Source organism: Anser anser (genome assembly GCF_964211835.1).
Source record: "Anser anser genome assembly, chromosome: 28".
Taxonomy (NCBI): Eukaryota; Metazoa; Chordata; class Aves; order Anseriformes; family Anatidae; genus Anser; species Anser anser.
In genome coordinates, this window is record NC_139749.1 from 1294238 (window position 1) to 1310655 (window position 16418).

General features: G+C 67.6%; 3 protein-coding genes across 6 annotated transcripts; all 3 read left to right on the forward strand.

Moving 5' to 3' along the window:
• Positions 1–1887: 1887 nt before the first annotated feature.
• On the forward strand, positions 1888–5604 carry SCAMP3 (secretory carrier membrane protein 3). Its single transcript, XM_083813659.1, has 9 exons — positions 1888–2046; positions 2139–2216; positions 2345–2479; positions 2556–2676; positions 2770–2898; positions 3088–3247; positions 3671–3772; positions 3854–3971; positions 4105–5604. The coding sequence occupies exons 1-9, from the start codon at positions 1999–2001 to the stop codon at positions 4249–4251; spliced, it is 1038 nt and encodes a 345-aa protein (XP_083669785.1). The 5' UTR covers positions 1888–1998; the 3' UTR covers positions 4252–5604.
• A 471-nt stretch (positions 5605–6075) lies between these two features.
• Positions 6076–12241, forward strand: ENTREP3 (endosomal transmembrane epsin interactor 3). 3 transcript variants are annotated; one of them, XM_083813638.1, is made up of 12 exons: positions 6076–6927; positions 7598–7654; positions 7819–7929; positions 8083–8208; positions 8290–8397; positions 8593–8753; positions 8882–8981; positions 9058–9142; positions 9278–9856; positions 10147–10212; positions 10449–10711; positions 11433–12241. In XM_083813638.1, exons 1-12 carry the CDS (start codon positions 6709–6711, stop codon positions 11601–11603), a joined length of 2046 nt encoding a protein of 681 aa, XP_083669764.1. In that variant the 5' UTR covers positions 6076–6708; the 3' UTR covers positions 11604–12241. The 3 variants fall into 3 exon arrangements, with proteins under 3 accessions (XP_083669764.1, XP_083669765.1, XP_083669763.1); XM_083813637.1 differs by having other exon boundaries at positions 6077–6927; positions 10144–10212; XM_083813639.1 differs by lacking the exon at positions 10147–10212.
• Positions 12242–12331: 90 nt separating this feature from the next.
• Positions 12332–16342, forward strand: GBA1 (glucosylceramidase beta 1). 2 transcript variants are annotated; one of them, XM_083813642.1, is made up of 11 exons: positions 12332–12477; positions 13356–13469; positions 13645–13836; positions 13913–14059; positions 14185–14318; positions 14404–14576; positions 14669–14906; positions 15062–15286; positions 15397–15560; positions 15709–15834; positions 15983–16342. In XM_083813642.1, the coding sequence occupies exons 2-11, from the start codon at positions 13403–13405 to the stop codon at positions 16083–16085; spliced, it is 1569 nt and encodes a 522-aa protein (XP_083669768.1). In that variant the 5' UTR covers positions 12332–12477; positions 13356–13402; the 3' UTR covers positions 16086–16342. The 2 variants fall into 2 exon arrangements, with proteins under 2 accessions (XP_083669768.1, XP_083669767.1); XM_083813641.1 differs by having other exon boundaries at positions 12338–12473.
• Positions 16343–16418: the final 76 nt, after the last annotated feature.

Genomic DNA, 16418 nt, shown 5'->3' on the forward strand with positions numbered 1-16418 from the left:
GATACATCCTCGGGTTGCAGGAAGAAAGCTGCTTCAGTCTGGTAAACCCCTCTGTGACCCTGTGTGATAAAGCCAGCTTTATCCACCCACCTGCTCAGTTCTTCCCGAGCTTGGATGATGGCCTTGTTGCCTGAGCTTGCACCTGCTCTGAGCTGCTGCAGCTGGGCCTGAAGTAGGCCCAGGGAAAGCAGATTCTGGCACGGTGGGTGGCGAAACATGGATCCTGTGTTGTGCCCTGAGACCGGTATTCAAAGGTGGGAAGATTTAGTATACGGAACAAGTCTTTCTTCTAGCAAAAGGACAACAGGGGCTACTTCGATAAGTGTGGTAAATGCAGGCCCAAAAGGTCCGAAGGGAGCAGCCTAGGTGCTTTTTCTTTACTAGAGAAACCCCCTCGCTCCACGGACAGGGTGATCGATGGCTGTCCAGATGCCTACGGTGGGTGGCCCAACGGTGTACGCTGTAGCCCAGCACAGGGAACTGGGGCTGTCTGTGCCTTTCTGTGAGGCTGGGCCCTTGACTTGGACTTTTCCATGGGATTTGGACTTTTCCATGGGATTTGCTGGGGGAAGTCACGGACCTGATGGGACCTCTGTGTTGCTGCTTTGCCCACGCATGTCTGGAAGAGTCTTGCGTCAGGAACAGCAGACACATGGTCTGTTCTACACGAGTGTGTCCCTTTTGCTGTTGCGCCATCAGTCTGTGGCAGGCTCTGTCCATGTCATCATGCAAAGAGATAAAGGAAAACACCAGCTTCACCTGGAGTTAGTGGGGGGGAGGTGCAAAAGGAGCGACACTGGCTCATCTTCACGCGCTTGTGGTCTTAAAGAGCTTGGGCTGGGAGCTTTTACCTGCTTCCTGCGGTACTGCTCAGTCAGAGGGCAGACAGCCATGCAGCTCATAGGCGGTGCGTGCCAGGGAACGAGAGTGTGGGGAAGACCTGGTCCTGCTGCGTCCATAGCCAGCCCCTGGGTGAGCCTGGATGAGAATTAAATTGAGCAAATAATATCTGCGGTCTCTCGGACTTCAAAAAACACAGCACCCCGGTGTCCAAAATCTGAATCCACAGCTTTTAAGTTCCCAGCCAAGAGCACCACGCTGAGGTGCCAGCTGTCTGGGCTGAGGGGGGGGGAACTCACTGCTTTGTGCGTAACTCTAAGTCTCCTCCGTTCAGAGGGAGGGAATATTTTTAGATGAGAGGTGTAGTTGCCGCTAAGCACTGAAGTCTGGGATGGCAATTAAGGGCAGGTGGGGATTTCTCTCTCATGCTGCTGTCCCAGCCCTCGGGATGCTGAGGAATTCCTTTCTGGGAGGGGGCTGTCGGCATGCTGCCTGTAGCTGCTGGAATCAGCGATCCCTACGAATAACTGATCCGGGAGGCCCCACTTTAATTATCCAAGCCGCTTGCCATGCCACAAATCCATCCCCGACCGTTTCACGTCCTTCACGTCCACGAATTCAGCCATGCATCGCCGGGGGGAGGGGGGGGGTAGCGAAGCAGCTACCTTGCAGCACCTGGGGCTAACGCTCGCCTGTCCGCGGGAGCTGCAGCGGTGAGATTTGGGCAAACCTTTGCCTTTGGGGCTGAGGCCTTTTGGGTACCCGCAGGGGAGGGCGGCTTTGTGCTGGGCCCGGCTCAACGGGGCCCTGCGTGCAGCGCAACCGGCCCGGGGGGTGGGGGGGGGGAGGCACAGGCCCGGTGGGGCCTGGTGGGGCCTGGTAGGCCTCGGAGAGGCCGGGCCCCATCCCGGCGTTGCCATGGGGACGGCGTTGCCATGGGGACGCGCTCCCAGCGGCCCCTGCGCTGGGGCCGGGGGAGAGCGACCGAAAAGGGAAGGGGGGGAGAGAAAACGGCTCACCGGCACGTGACCCTGGGGCCACGTGGCCGCGTCACGTGCTCGCTTCCGCCCCGCCCCGCGCAGGCGCAGAGCCCCCTGCGGCGAGGCCTCCCCGGAGCCGCCGGTGCAGTTGCGGGGCGGTCCCGGTCCCGGTGCGGCCATGGCGCAGCGCGGTGGCCCCGCGGTGCTCCCGGACAACCCCTTCCAGGTGCGGGGCGGCTCCGTCCTGCCCCAGGGCCTCGCTTCAGGCCCCGGTGCCGGTCCCGCTCCCGGTGCCAGCCTCCGCCGCGTCTCTTGCAGGACCCCGCCGTGGTGCAGCACCGGCCCGGCCCCGAGAGCGCGGCGCTGGACGCCTACAACCCCTTCGAGAACGGCGCGGTGAGGCGGGGGTGGTGGGCCCGGGCCCCGCGGTGCCCCGGGACCGCCTCCCGGTGGCCCTGCCCGGGGCTCTGCCCGCCGCGGCCGGGCGGTACCGGCGGCTCACCGCCCCCTTCTCGGTCCCGCAGCCTCCACCGCCGCCGTACCATGCCCCGGCCGGGGCCCCGCCCGCCGCAGGAGTGCCGCCGCCGCAGGGAACCGCGCAGCCCCCGAGGAGACCAAGCCCTACTGAGCCCCGGAACTACGGCTCCTATGGGACGCAGGTACCGGGGCTGGCGGCGGGCGGCCCGGGTGGGCCGGGGGAGAAGCCGGGAGCTGAGGGCTGCGTGTCCTCCGCAGGCCTCGGCGGCGGCAGCCACGGCCGAGCTGCTGAAGCGGCAGGAGGAGCTGAACCGCAAGGCAGAGGAGCTGGACCGGCGGGAGCGGGAGCTGCAGAACGCCGCCCTCAGCAGCGGTGCCGGTGAGTGCCCCCAGGGTGGCGGCTGAGGTCCCCTCGGGCCCCTTCTGCACGGCTGCTGCTCTTCTCTGCTTCTCACCTCCTTTCGTTTCGCAGCGAGACCGAACAACTGGCCCCCGCTGCCGTCCTTCTGCCCCGTGAAGCCTTGCTTCTACCAGGACATCCCCGTGGAGATCCCTGCGGACTTCCAGAAGACCGTCTCTACCATGTATTACCTCTGGATGGGTGAGTCCCCGCGTGGAACCTGAGGTCTGGGGAGCGGGTAGAGGATCGAGCCTCCTACTCGCGAGGGAATGCTGCCGCTCTGGAGAAGCTGCGATTGCAGCTTGGTGCCCAGGCCCCAGGGGGATGATTTCTCGGCATGGGGAGCGGGGAGCCTCGCTCGGGTGGCCTGACCGACGTCCTCTCCCTCAGCCAGCACCATTGCTCTCTTCCTGAACTTCTTGTCCTCGCTCGCCTGGTTCTGCGTGGATCCCTCGTCAGGTTCTGGGTTCGGCCTCTCCATTCTCTGGGCTCTTCTCTACACGCCCTGCTCCTTCGTCTGCTGGTATAGGCCAATGTACAAAGCCTTCAGGTGTGTACCTGCTGGAGCTCACTGGCCAGCAAAGCGGCGGGGTGGGATGTCTGCCAGGCTGGCGCTTGTAGCGGGGGAAGCGGGGCTCTGTGCTAAAGCAGGACTGCGCGCGGAGGGTGGCCCAGCTCCGTGTCGGTGTTCCCTACGGGTCTCAGAGACGTGCTCCTGGGCTGAACCTCGCTGTGAGGAACACGTTTTGCTCTGGATGGGGCCGTCCTAAGGAGGTCCCAGGAGTGTTTTCCCGTGGCCGTTGTTGGAGGTCCCTGTACTGCCTCGTGCCTCTTCCTCTTGCTTCCCCCTTCTCCCCGTTACAAGTCCCTTAACCGGTGGCTGCACGTCTGGCGCCTGCCTGTTCTCCTTGCTTTTGAGGAAGGTTTGAGAATCGCTTTCTCTGGCCTAACCTCGCCTGTCTCTTTCTCCCAGGAGTGACAGTTCGTTCAACTTCTTTGTCTTCTTCTTCGTCTTCTTTGCCCAGAACGTGATGTACGTGCTGCAGGCCATCGGCATACCCAACTGGGGCTTCAGGTACGCGCTGCGCTCGCCCCGGAGCGGGAGGAGGCGGGTGGGGAAGAGAGAATCCGGGGACAGCCGCTGCTTGTTTTACAGCGGCTGGATATTGAGCCTGATAGCGCTGAGGAAGAACACGGCTGTGGCTGTGATGATGATCCTGGTGTCCTTGTTCTTCACGGCGGTGGCTGTGTTGGGCATCATTATGCTGAAGAAGGTGAGTGAGGAGTTGAACGCTGGGGCGAAACACTGGGACGGGTGGGTTTGGGCTGGCGTGGAGCACGGCTCTGTGCATTTGGTGTTGGAATGGGGCTGGGGCACTGGCTCCTGAGCCTGCTGCTGTCTTGCAGATTCACTCTCTGTACCGCCGGACGGGTGCCAGCTTCCAGAAGGCACAGGAGGAGTTTGCCGCAGGGGTCTTCTCCAACCAGGCGGTGCGCACAGCGGCAGCCAACGCTGCCGCGGGTGCAGCCACCAACGCCTTCCGGGCACCCTAGCGGGGTGGGGGCCCTGGCTTCTCCCTCACACGTGGGCTGTTTGGTAAAGAAGAGGAAATGCAAGTTGCACTTTCATTGGATCCCCGTGTGTCTGCATCAGCTGTCAGAGGCTGCCTCATCCCAGCTTGGAAGTGCTGGTGCCTGAATCGTTTGCTGCTCTAACCCCTTTCCTTGTGGATGGAGGCTGGTCTGGTTCGTGCTGGCCCCCTTCCCTCAGCGGACTGGGGGAAGGAGCAGGGTGGGGAGGTGCAGTGGCCCAGTCATTGTCCTCCCTTCCAGCACCAGTTGGTGGGGGGCAGGAGTCTCCTCCGGGTGTGTGACAGGGACTGAAATGGCTGCTGCCCTTCCCCCCTCTATTGGCCAGGATCTCCTCTTTCCCCACCTGGTGATGCCACTTGTGTGCTCCGGGGCACGGAGGGTTCCCACCTGTGTCCAGTCCCAGGGTGTGCGTGGGCTGGCTCAGCCCTGGAGGCTTTTGCCTGCCTTTCCTTTGAAGCAGGACCTCAGTCCCTGCCCAGAAATCATTCCTGTCTTCCCCAGGGGAGTGCTCATGTGGGACTGGGCTGGCTCTGCCCCAGTGCGCTGAGCTGGGAGGCAGACTCCATCCAGTTCCCTTTCTTTTGTCCTTCATGGTGCTGGGCTGAGCCTACTCCAAGCACGGGGACGTGAGGAGGGCACTGCTTGGACAGGCAGCGGTGGCGCATCAGCTTCTGATGGCGGCTCTTTGCCTTTAGCCTGCGTGCAGTCCCTCTCTGGGACTGGTGCTTGGTGGACCCTACCTGTGGGCTGGGTGCTGAGGAAGGTTCCTTGTACCTCTTCAGCTTGGGCTCCCTCTGCACCTCCTCGCTCCCAGCCCTCGGGGACATGGGGAACAGCTTCTCCCTTCTTCCTCTCTGCCCGCTGTGGGGCCAGTGCCCCCCTCCCTCTCCCTGGCCCTCCTCAGTCAGCCGTGTCCCTTCTTTGTGTGGCTTCACCCTCCTCCCTTCGGGGGGGGGAGCTGAGCCGGTCCCTGCGTGCAGCGCTGCCCGCACTGTGCCCTGTGTCCCCTTGTCCCAGGTGGCCCCAGCCCCATCCCCAGGGCGATGGGGGCCGCCAGTTCTGCTTTCATCCACCTGGGGATGCGGCTGGGTTCCCCTCCTGCTGAAACTGGGCTGGTGGGAAGGGGTCGGCCCTTCCCCGGGGGGTCGGCTCCCTGCCGCGGGGGGGGGGGGGGCTCTGCCCTGCGTCCCCCCCAGGGCTGGGCCCCGTCCCTGCTTCCCCTCCTGCTCCCCTTCGGGCCTCTCTCGCGCTGCCGTGCCCAACGCCACGCCGCCTTCAGGTTTTATTTAAGAAATAAACCGACTCCGACTCCTACCTCGCCTCCGCTGCGGCGCCAGAGGGGCGCGGGAGGGCGGGGGGGGAGGACGGGGGGGGGGGGGACGGCCGGGCCCCACCGGAGCCTCCCGGACTACAGCTCCCGGCGTGCCGCGCAGGGGCGGGCCGGGGGGGGGGGGGGCAGCCGCATCCCGGGGCTCCCGGCGGGGCTGCGGGAGCGTGCCCGGATCCGCCCGGCTCTGCCTGGGGCGCGCCCGCTCCGCCGCCGCACCGGCGCCCCCCCCCCCCGCCCCCAACTCCGCCGCCCTCCGGGAAGCGGCCCCGGAGGCCGCGGCGGGGGCGATGCTCGGGCGCGCTCCCCGCGGGATCCCGGCGGCCGGGCGCTCCCTCCGCCCGCAGCCGGGGCTGGGGGGCCCGGGGAGGCGCGGCCGCCGATAACGGCTGCGGCGAAACCGGAGGAACCGGGGCTCTTTTTTTTTTTTTCGGGGGGGGGTCGAGGGGGGGAGGGCGTCGGGCCAGGCCAGGCCGGGCCGGTTCCGCGCGGGGCTCCGTGCGCCCGGCCCCTGCGCCCGCCGCCTCCGGAGGATGCTCGGGGGCTCGGGGGGGGGAGCGCAGCCCCGAGCTCGCCCCTGCCCGCCGCTGCCGCCTCGGGGACCCGCTGCACGGCCCCGGGGCCGCGCTCCCGGCCCCGTCTCCCGGCCTTTGCGGAGCAGCCCCGGCGCCTGGCGGCCTGACCCTGGGGCTGGGGGGCCGGCGAGAGAGGAGAAGCCCCGGGCCCGAGCGCTGCCTCCAGCCCGCAGCTCCGGGCGGGCTCTGTGACCCGAGCCAGGGCAGCGGTGGGATGCGCAGAGACCGCTGAGGCCGGTTGTCTTCCCGGGCCGTCCCCCGGACCTCCTCTGGGAGCGGCGGGACCGGCCCCGGGTCCTGCGTGGCCGTGGGCGCTGCCCCGAGCACCCAGCGCTGGGAAGAACCACCCTCAGCATCCTCCGGGAGACAAAAGGTGGAGCCCGGCCTGTTCGTGGCGAGCGCCCGCTCCTGCTTCCCCTGGGCCGCTCGTCCCCGTCCTGGCGTGGTCCCACCGGCGGCCCCGGAGCTCCAGGGGGCTCTGGGGCTGGCGGCTCCCGCTCGCTGCCCGGGGCCGCCATGCCCTCCCCCAGCGACTCCAGCCGCTCGCTGACCGGCCGGACGTCTCGCAGCCTCACCCACCTCCGCGTCCAGAGGACCTGGCTGCAGATCCTGCTGGTGCTGGGCTTCATCCAGGTCATCCTGGGCGTCCTCATCGTCACCTTCAGCCTGGTGGCAGCCACCATCACGCCCTCCGCCAAGATCCGTCACTCCTGCCCCTCCTGGGCTGGCTTCTCGGTGAGTGCCGGGCAGGGGCTCGCGTGCCGAGGGGCCCGGGGCAGGTCTGCTCCTCCGGGTCCCCGCTGCTCCCGAGGCGCCATGCTGAATGCGCTGCCGGTTCCTGGGGGGAGTGCGGCCCTGCTGCTCCTCCACCTTGTGCCGGGGGCTGCCGCAAGGCACCGCGGGAGAATCCCAGGGGTTCCCCTGGGGTGACTGTCAGGGATGGGGACCCCAGGGCAGTGTCTTGGGGGGGGGTACGACGTATCGAGGTGATGTGCTCACGGCCCTGTCCTGAAGGGGCAGGGGAAGGGTGTGCGGGGTGCGGCAGTGGCAGCGTGGAGGGGTACGGGGCAGCCTGGCCCTGCTCCCGAGCTGTGCCGCGGGACGCTCTGCCTGCCACGGACACTGGGCGAGGGCAGGACCCTGGTGTGACCCTGCGGCACCGGGCCGGGCCTGGCCTTGCTGCCCGGCACCGAGCTGCCTGCAGTCCCCGGGCTCTCCGCTGCCCTGAATCAGCAATTTCTCCAGGCTTGCGGCGCAGGAGCAGTCCGTATGGCCCTGCTGCTCCCGGGCCAGCTCTGGGCCAGCAAGGCTTGGGGGGCTCTTCCCAGGCAGGGGGGGGCTGCTCTGGGCCACGCTGCCCAGCAGGGACCCCTCCCCATCCTCACTGCTGGGCATGTGTCTGCAGCTGGCGCTGTCCGGGCTCATCGGCATCGTCTCCTGGAAGCGGCCCTTCACCCTGGTGGTAGGTGTCGTGGGGACCCTCCCCTCTGCAGATGTCCTGGGGCAGGCTGGAGGGGGCCGCGTGTGCCCCCCACCACCACCCTCGCACTCGTGGCCGTGCCCGCATTTCGGCTCCCTGCGCTGCGAGCTCTGCCCAGCTCTCAGGCCCTCTCCTCCCTGCTGCAGATCACCTTCTTCACGCTGCTGTCGGTGCTGGGTGTCATGCTGAGCCTGGCCGGGTCCATCCTGTCCTGCCAGAACGCGCAGCTGGTGAAGTCCCTGGAGGCCTGCGAGAGGGTGAGGCTGGACAAGGCGGAGAGGCCGTGGCACAGCGAATCGTCCCCAGCTGCAGGGCTCCAAGGACGTGGGGAGCTGGTGACAGGGCTCTCTGGTGGCTCTTGGGAGAGAGCACGGGGTCTGGAGGTCCCTCATGGCATTCCTCGTCCCCAGGAGAAGGACTCGTGCATCTGCTGCCAGACCCGCCTAGGGCACGCGCCTGCTTCCTGCAGCCAGCAGGACGAGATGCTGACCATGTTCCCCAACCCTGACTGCCGGAGCATCCGCGTGGCACTCAAGGTGGGTGAGGGCTCCTCGGAGAGCAGCTGCGCACCCCTCCAGGCTCTGCAGGCGTCCGTAGCTCGTCCTGCTCCTCCCCAGGATCTCCTCTTCAGCGTTTGTGGCTTGACCGTCTTCTCCACCATCATCTGCACGCTCTCTGCCGTCGTGTGCTGCATCCAGATCTTCTCCCTGGATATCGTCCACGTGGTGAGGCCCAGCCCTGACCCGGGAGGACACGGGACTAGGCAGCGTCCCCAGGCTGGCTGGGCCACCAGGGGGCCGGGGCAGGACGTGGCCCAGGGGCCCTGCGGGGACCAAGAGGAGCTGGACGTGCGCTCCTGCCGGATCTCTGGACAAGGTCTGCCCCTTGTGCCAGCTCTTCCTTGTTCCCTCTCCCTGCAGCTGGTCCCCCAGCGCTCCAACTCCGTGACGCTGGAATGCACGTCGCCCCCCGACACCTTTCTGCAGAGCATGCTGGACTTCGAGGAGTTCGTGCCTCCGGTGCCACCCCCCCCGTACTACCCACCCGAGTACACGTGCAGCTCCGAGACCGACGCGCAGAGGTACCCGGCAGGGAGCAAGGCCGGTGTAGTTGGGCCTGCGCGCCTTGGTGCAGGAGCAGGGGGGGGCCGTTTGTCACCGAACGGAGCTTGTCCTACCTGAGGTGGCTTTTCTCCTCTTGCCTCTTCAGCATCACCTACAATGGCTCCATGGACAGCCCTGTGCCTCTCTACCCGACCGACTTTCCCCCCTCCTACGAGACTGTCATGGGGCTGCGTGGGGACAGCCAGGTGGGAGCCGCAGGGCCGTGGGCAGAGCGCGGCTCCGCTCCTGCCCTGCCTGTGCCCTGATGGTGCTGTCCTGCAGGCCACGCTGTTCGACTCGCAGCTGACTGACGGCTCGCACGCCTGCACCTGCGACCGCGTCCCCTCCATCGTGCTCAGCGGAGAAGGTGAGCGCAGCCTTGTCTGCGCACCCCCGCTGCGAAGCGCAGGGCACGGGGCAGGAGGGAGCGGGCCGGGCCCGGCGCTGCAGGAGCTGCCCTCTGCAGCAAGCTCGTTGCTGACGCCCGCTCTTCTCCTTGCAGTGTCCATGGACAGCGGGTCCCTGATCATGTCTGAGATCGTGGACATCCCCGGGGACAGCAGCCCCTCGGAGGACTCATGCCTGCTGGAGCTCCAGGGCTCCATGCGCTCCGTGGACTACGTCCTCTTCCGCTCCATCCAGCGCAGCCGCGCTGACTACTGCCTGAGCGTGGACTGCGTGCAGTGCAGCCACCACGCGCGCAGCCCCACGCTGGGCTTGCAGGGGCCCTTCGAGGAGACGCCGCAGCCCCGGGCACGTGGCGAGCGCTCCTACTCCTGCTCCACAGCAGAGCCTGGCCACAACGGGATCTTGGTGGGGGGAGCCGTGACCCACAGCTGCAACCGCCTGGAGGGGCTGGCCCGCTGCATCGGGCCCTGCTTCCCCGAGGTGCGGCTCAAGGACAAGAGCTCGCTGCAGGGGCAGAGGGGCAGCCGCTCCGCAGGACCCGGCAGCGGGCGCCTCTTCCACCCACGGCGCAACAGCGAGACCTCCTGCCCCTCGTCTCCAGCCCCGGGGCTGAGCCAGCGGCCACTCGTGAGATCGCACAGCGACCCCGGTGTCCTGATGGTTGGTGACACCGGTAGGTGGGAACGGCTGCCGAGACGGGGACATGTGTGCAGCGGTTTCTGACTGGTGCAGCTGGGATGCTCCGTGGGGTTTGCTGCATTTCTTTGAGGCCGGGCAGGGTTAAAGCTGGGCTGGGGTTGGCGGCTACTCTGGGGGATGGGGGAGAGGCAGGTACGGAGTGCTTGGCTGGGAGGATGGGGATGCTGGTGCTGGGCCTGGCGGGGGCACTGGCTGGAGCTGTGGGGCTGCACAGCAGCACAGGACAGCGCCAAACCTTGAACGTGCTCTTTGTGCTTCCAGCAGATTTCAGGGAAGTACTTTATACCAAAGCACTGGAGGATACCGTGTCCAATTCCTCTGCAGATACAGGTCAGGGCACTCGGGAACACTGGGGAGGGTTAGGGGGAGGGTTTCGGCAGCCCCTTGAGGGGTCAGCACCACCCGTTTTGGCGATGGGATGCTGGAGATCTGCATGTGCTTCTGTGCCCACTGGTAGGCGACAGGAGGCGAGAGGGTCCCCAGAGCTGCGGGGACAGTGACAGTGGGGACAGGGACTGCAGGGACAGGGCCACGTTGCCTGGTACCTCACAGCTGCGTCTCTGCAGGGCTGTGCTCGGAGGCCTGCCTGCTCCACCGTTCGCACTGTGACTCGCCCCCGCTGCTCCGCGCTGGCTCCGTGGGGAAGAACAAGCTGCCGGTGTCCAAGAAGGTGACGCAGCAGCTGTCGAAGACAACGACCCGCTCCCTGGGGGACCTGAAGGTCTGCCGGGGCACCCGCGGGTTGGTGGCCAGGTTCCTGCAGAGACCCAAGCGCAACCCCGCAGCTGGAGTGGAGGTGCCTGGGCACAGCCCCCAGGGGCACAAGCAGGTAGGCTCCGACAGCCGGGGCATCCCTGCCCACCCTTCCCCAGCTCCCCTTCCCCAGGGAGCCCCACGCGTGCCCTCTCCCACCCGCCAGCACCTCGGCGCTGGCCTCTCTGGGGTCCTGGCTCCCCTGGCCCCCTGCGGCTGGGTGCTGCCTGTCCTGGTGTCGGGGCCCTGGCTGCAGGCGGGGGCTCTGTCCCGCAGCACCGTCCCTTGCCCAGCCCTTCTCACCACGCCAGCTCCTTTTTCCGGGAGCCAGGATGCGTCCCTTCCCCTTGGCCCTGACCAGCTGTAGCCGTGAGTGTGGGAACCCCGTGTGTTGCAATGGCTTTGCCTTTGCTCCTGAGTCACTGCAGCCTCGAGGAAGCCGCTGTGACATCCCAGCCTTGACTTCCCAGCCGGGGAGCGTAATGATCCTTTTCCTGCTTTCTGGGATTAGCCCTCCCTTGCGGGACACTGGAGGCCTTGCGCAGCCTGGGGAGCCGCGATGGGAATGAGTCTGTCCTTAATGACAGCGTATGCGTGTCATGCACGCCTCTGCCATCCCCTGCCACTCCTGCTGTCCTGCCCAGCGCGCCCGCCTGCCTCCAGCCTCCTTGCTGGAGCACACAGGCTCCCCAAAAAGCACGGGGCTCCCCAAAAAGCACGGGCCTCCCCTCCCACTGCGGGAGGTCGTCCCACGGGGTGGGCAAGCACTGCCACAGCCTGTCTCCATGGGGTTGCAGGTCCCCTGGAGCGCCTGGCCGGGAGCGGAGCAGCCCCAGGAAGGCATCCACCTGCGGAGCTGTGGGGACCTGAGCTCCACCTCGTCCCTGCGCCGGCTCCTGTCTGCCCGCCGGCTGGAGCGTGGCCGCCCGCGGAGCCTCAGTGGGACCTGCAAGGAGAGCGTCCTCTGAGGGTGTCGCTGGCCCCGTGGCACGGCCTCGGCCTCCGCAGCGACCCCCGGAGCTGGGGGGTGACAGGAGGGCCCCGCTCCTGGACGCTGCTGCCCACCTGCGGGGCTGGGCCCTGGTGTCGCTGTCCTGGGGCTTCCTCATGGCCCCTTCCCGGGGTCGGGGGCGAGGGGCTGGTCCCCTGGGGTGGCTGTTGTGGGGCCAAGCGGGCTGTGCCCCCGTCCCCTGCCCCGACCCTGTGCCTGTGCCCGCAGTGCCCGTGCCTTGTCCCCACTGCTGTCCCTGGTCCCCTGCGCTGGCCGTGCCCCGGCCCCGTACCGGCAGTGCCCTGGCCCCATACCGGTAGCACCCAGGTCCCATACCGGCAGTGCCCTGGCCCCATACCGGTAGCGCCCTGGCCCTGCACCCACGTCCCAGCCCCGCCAGTTGTGCCTGGCCCCCCCAGCCCTGTCCCGCACCGGCCGTGCCTGCGTGTCCCCGCGCCCCCCGCCGCCCCGGTACCGCCCCGGGGGTCCCTGCACAGATGGGGGGGGGTCGGTAAGGGCGGTGGGGGGGCCTGTCCCGTTGCCACCGGGCCGCGGCGCTTGCAGCTGCTCTGCCACTCGCTAGAGAACCAAATAAAGGTGTTCGCCTGCCCGACAGGGCCGGGGGGGGCTGGATGGGCGCCTGGGGGCTCCGTGGGGACCGGGGGGGGGGGGACCGGTGCCGGTGTGTCAGCTGACACCGGCGGTCACGTGAGCGGCGGGGCGGAGCGGCTCCCGGTGGCGGATCCGTTGGCTGCCTGGCCGGCGGGGAGCGAGGGGACGGGGCTGGTGCCCGGGGACGGGAGCCTGGGTCCGGGAGCCTGGGTCCGGGCCGAGCCCCGGGCCGGCGGTGGGTGAGCGCGGGGCGGCCCGGCCGCCTCCTCCCGGGGCTCCGCCGGTGGCGGGGGGGGGGGGGCGGGGCGGCTCCCCTCGGGCGTCCCGGGAACGGGAACCGGGCTGCGGGGCCCTGCTGCTGCCGGGGCGGCCCCGCTCCTGCCCCGCGGAGCGGCTTCTGCACGGGGCTGCGGCGAGAGGAGCGGGGGGGAGGGCTCGGGGCTGACCGGGGGAGCTTTGGGGCGGGTACCGGGGGGAAATCCTTCAAATCCTTCCCGGGGGGGGGGGCGGGGACCGGCGCAGGCTGCCCGGGGGAGATGGGGGGAGCAAGGCCAGGCTGGGGGGGCTGGGGGCGGGATGGGGCTGGGGGCAGGATGGGGCTGGGTGGGGCTGGGGGCACGGTGGGGCTGAATGGGGCTGCGGGCAGGATGGGGTTGGACGGGGCTGGGGGCTGTATGGGGGTGGGGGCAGGATGGGGCTGGGTGGGGCTGGGGGTTGGATGGGGATGGGGGCAGCCTGGGATGGGGGCTGGATGGGGATGGGGGCAGGAGCGGTGCCCATGGTGGGGGCAGGAACGACGGGGACTTTGAGCTCCCCGCCACCCCAGCCCGTGGTGCCGTGATTCCGTGACCCCGGTTGAGCAAGACGCTGCCGTGCCAGGCACGCGTGCGGGATGGGCCGCGGCCTGTCCCCATCACGCCCTGTCCCCATCTTGCTCCTGGAAGAAGAGCTGCGGCGTGGGAGGGACGGGAAGCTCGGGTCCCCTTAAAGGCGAGGCTGGCACTGGCGCTGCGGAGGCGGCCTGGCAGCGAGCGCGGACGCGGTGCCAGCACAGCTGCGAACGGCTCTTTTGGGGTTTGCTCGAGGGGTTCCTAACGGCGTGCCCCCTAACTTGCAGAGTCTGCTCCCCCGGGTCTGCCCGAGCCGAGGGGACGTGGCAGTGCCATGTGGGCCCAGCGTGCCGGGGTCCTGGGCTGGCTGCTGCTGCTCCAGGTGGTCCCCAGGGCTGCAGGTGAGTGCAGGGACATGGCGGGGTGGCAAGGGCTCTGGGGGGCTCTGGGGTGCGGGTAGGGTGGGGAGAGCAGGGCTGGAGGGTTTTAGGGAGCACCCCAAGGCACAGGGAGAGCTCTCGAGAGGCCGCAGCCCCTTAGGGAGCATCCCCCTCCAGCATCTGCCCGTGCCCACAGGCGCCCGGCCCTGCAGCCCCAAGTACTTTGGCCGTGACTCTATGGTGTGCGTGTGCAATGCCACGTACTGCGACACGCTGGACCCCGTGGTCCTGCCGGCCCCGGGAACCTACGTCAAGTACGAGAGCAGCAAGGCCGGCAAGCGGCTGGAGCGCAGCGAGGGGAGCTTCCAGCGCAGCCTCCGTGCCCCAGGTACCTGCTGTGGCTGGTGGAAATGGGCCCAGCCCTTCCCACAACCCTCTGTCACGCTGGGTTTCTTCCCCTGCAGATCTTGTCCTGACTGTGGACACGACGCAGCGGTACCAGAAGGTAAAGGGATTCGGTGGCTCTGTCACTGACTCGGCTGCCATAAACATCCTTTCCCTGCCCGAGAGAGCCCAGGACCACCTCCTGCGCTCCTATTTCTCTGAGGAAGGTGAGGAGTCGTGGGGAAGGCAGAGGGGCTGGTGATGGGGACCCTCGGGAGCTGCTGTGTGGGAGCCGATGGGACTTGGAGCCCACCTGTCCCACTGCCCATCCCAACCCCTCTGTGCCTGGCAGGGCTTGAGTACAACCTCGTCCGCATCCCCATGGCCAGCTGTGACTTCTCCCTCCATGCCTACACCTACGACGACGTCCCCTATGACTACGAGCTCACCCACTTCAGCCTGCGGGATGAGGACACGAAGCTGAAGGTGAGCAGTGGGCGGGAGCGAGGGGTCACGCAGGAAGGGGCACAGGGGCTTTTAGCTGAGCCACTCTCTCTGCCCTGTGCTGCAGATCCCCATCCTGCACCGAGCCTCGGCCATGGCCAAACGGCCGCTGTCCCTGTATGCGAGCCCCTGGACCTCCCCGGCCTGGATGAAGACCAGCGAGTCCTTCGTTGGGAAAGGCACGCTGAAGGGGCAGGCGGGGGACAAGTACCACAAGACCTGGGCCAACTACTTCGTGCGGTACAGAGGCGCAGACGGGGGGAGACGCCGAGGGGATCCTCGGCGGTGGAGCTGGGGAGATCCCTGGATCACACCTCTTCCCTTGCGCTCAGCTTTCTGGACGAATACGCCAAGCACAACCTGACCTTCTGGGCGGTGACGGCCGAGAACGAGCCTTCGGCCGGGCTGATCAACAACTACCCCTTCCAGTGCCTGGGCTTCACGGCCGAGCAGCAGCGGGACTTCATTGCGCGGGACCTGGGCCCCGCGCTGGCCAACAGCTCCCACCGCAACGTCCAGCTCATCATCCTGGATGACAACCGCCTCCACCTCCCGCACTGGGCCAAAGTGGTGAGCGCAGCGAAGGAGAGGGGGTCCTGAGCCCGGTCCCGCTGGGGCGTGCGTCCCTACGGAGGGCTCGGCTGCTCCGTCCTGCGGCACTGGGGCTCGGGTGCTGGCGTGCTGCCCCCCGGCACCTGGCGCTGGCCGACTCTTGTCCCTTCCAGGTGCTGGAGGACGAACAGGCAGCTCGCTACGTCCACGGCATTGGCATCCACTGGTACCTGGACTTCATCGGTCCCATACAGGACACCGTGGTGCCCACTCATGAGCTCTTCCCGGATTACTTCATCCTGGCCACGGAGGCATGCATCGGGGCCCACTTCTGGGAGCGGGATGTTATCCTGGGCTGCTGGGAGCGGGGGAACCAGTACAGCCACAGCATCCTGACGGTGAGAGCCTGCCCTGCCCTGCATGGTGGGCCCCCGGGGGGGGTGCTGGCACCCCCCTCTCCCCTCATCGCCCTGCTGCTTGGGCAGACATCTGTGCTGTCCCGTTGCAGAACCTGAACCACTTTGTGGCCGGCTGGACCGACTGGAACCTGGCGCTGGACCTGGAGGGGGGCCCCAACTGGGTCAAGAACTACGTGGACAGCCCCGTCATCGTGGACAGCAGTGAAGGCGTCTTCTACAAGCAGCCCATGTTCTACCACATGGGGCACTTCAGGTGGGTTGGGGCTCCCCAGCTGCCTGGCCTCCAGCTCTGTGGTCACAGCAGCAGCTTGCTGGGAGGAGAGCCGTGCAGGACGTCTTGAGAGAGCTCTGCTGGGGTCTGACCTCATTCCTGGGCTTGCTTCTTGGCCTTGCTCGTGCAGTAAGTTCATCCCAGAGGGCTCCCAGCGCGTGGGGCTCGTCGCCTCCAAAGAGTCCAAGAAGACCGACCTGGAGTACTCGGCCTTCGTGCGCCCCGACGGTGCCGTGGTGGTGGTGGTCCTCAACAGGTGAGCGACGCAGCCCGGCCTGCAAGCACGGGACCCCAGCCAGCCAGGCCGTTACGTGCGCACCCATCCTGCTGGGCCTCGTGCACTGTTGGCGCTCAGGACCTGCTGCAGGGTCCTCCTGACCCTGCTGCCCCTCCTCACCCTCCAGGTCCCTGCAAAATGTGACCTTCGGGCTGGCTGACGTGGTCGGCCTCATTGAGGCCGTGGCTCCGGCCAGCTCCATCCAGACCTACCTGTGGCGGCGGCAGTGACGGGGCTGAGATGCCCATGGCTGGCCAGGGGCTGGACTGAGACAGTGAATATGCGGCCCCACGCTGCTCGCGTGCTCGGGCCGGGAAGATGTGGCCGAGGCGGCGCGGTGCTGTGCCCCGTGGCGGAGCCGAGCGCTCGGGCAAGATGGGACAGGGAGCGCCATGCACGGGTCGGGGGCACTGGCACCCCCAGGGTGGGGATCCTACAGGCTGTGAGCGCTGGTTCTGCTGCTCCAACATTAAATGCTGATGCTGGCTCTGTGTCTGTGGCTGGAAGAGAAACCTCCGGGTCCCTGCCCTGCTCCGTGGGTGCAGTGGTTGGGTGCAGCCCTG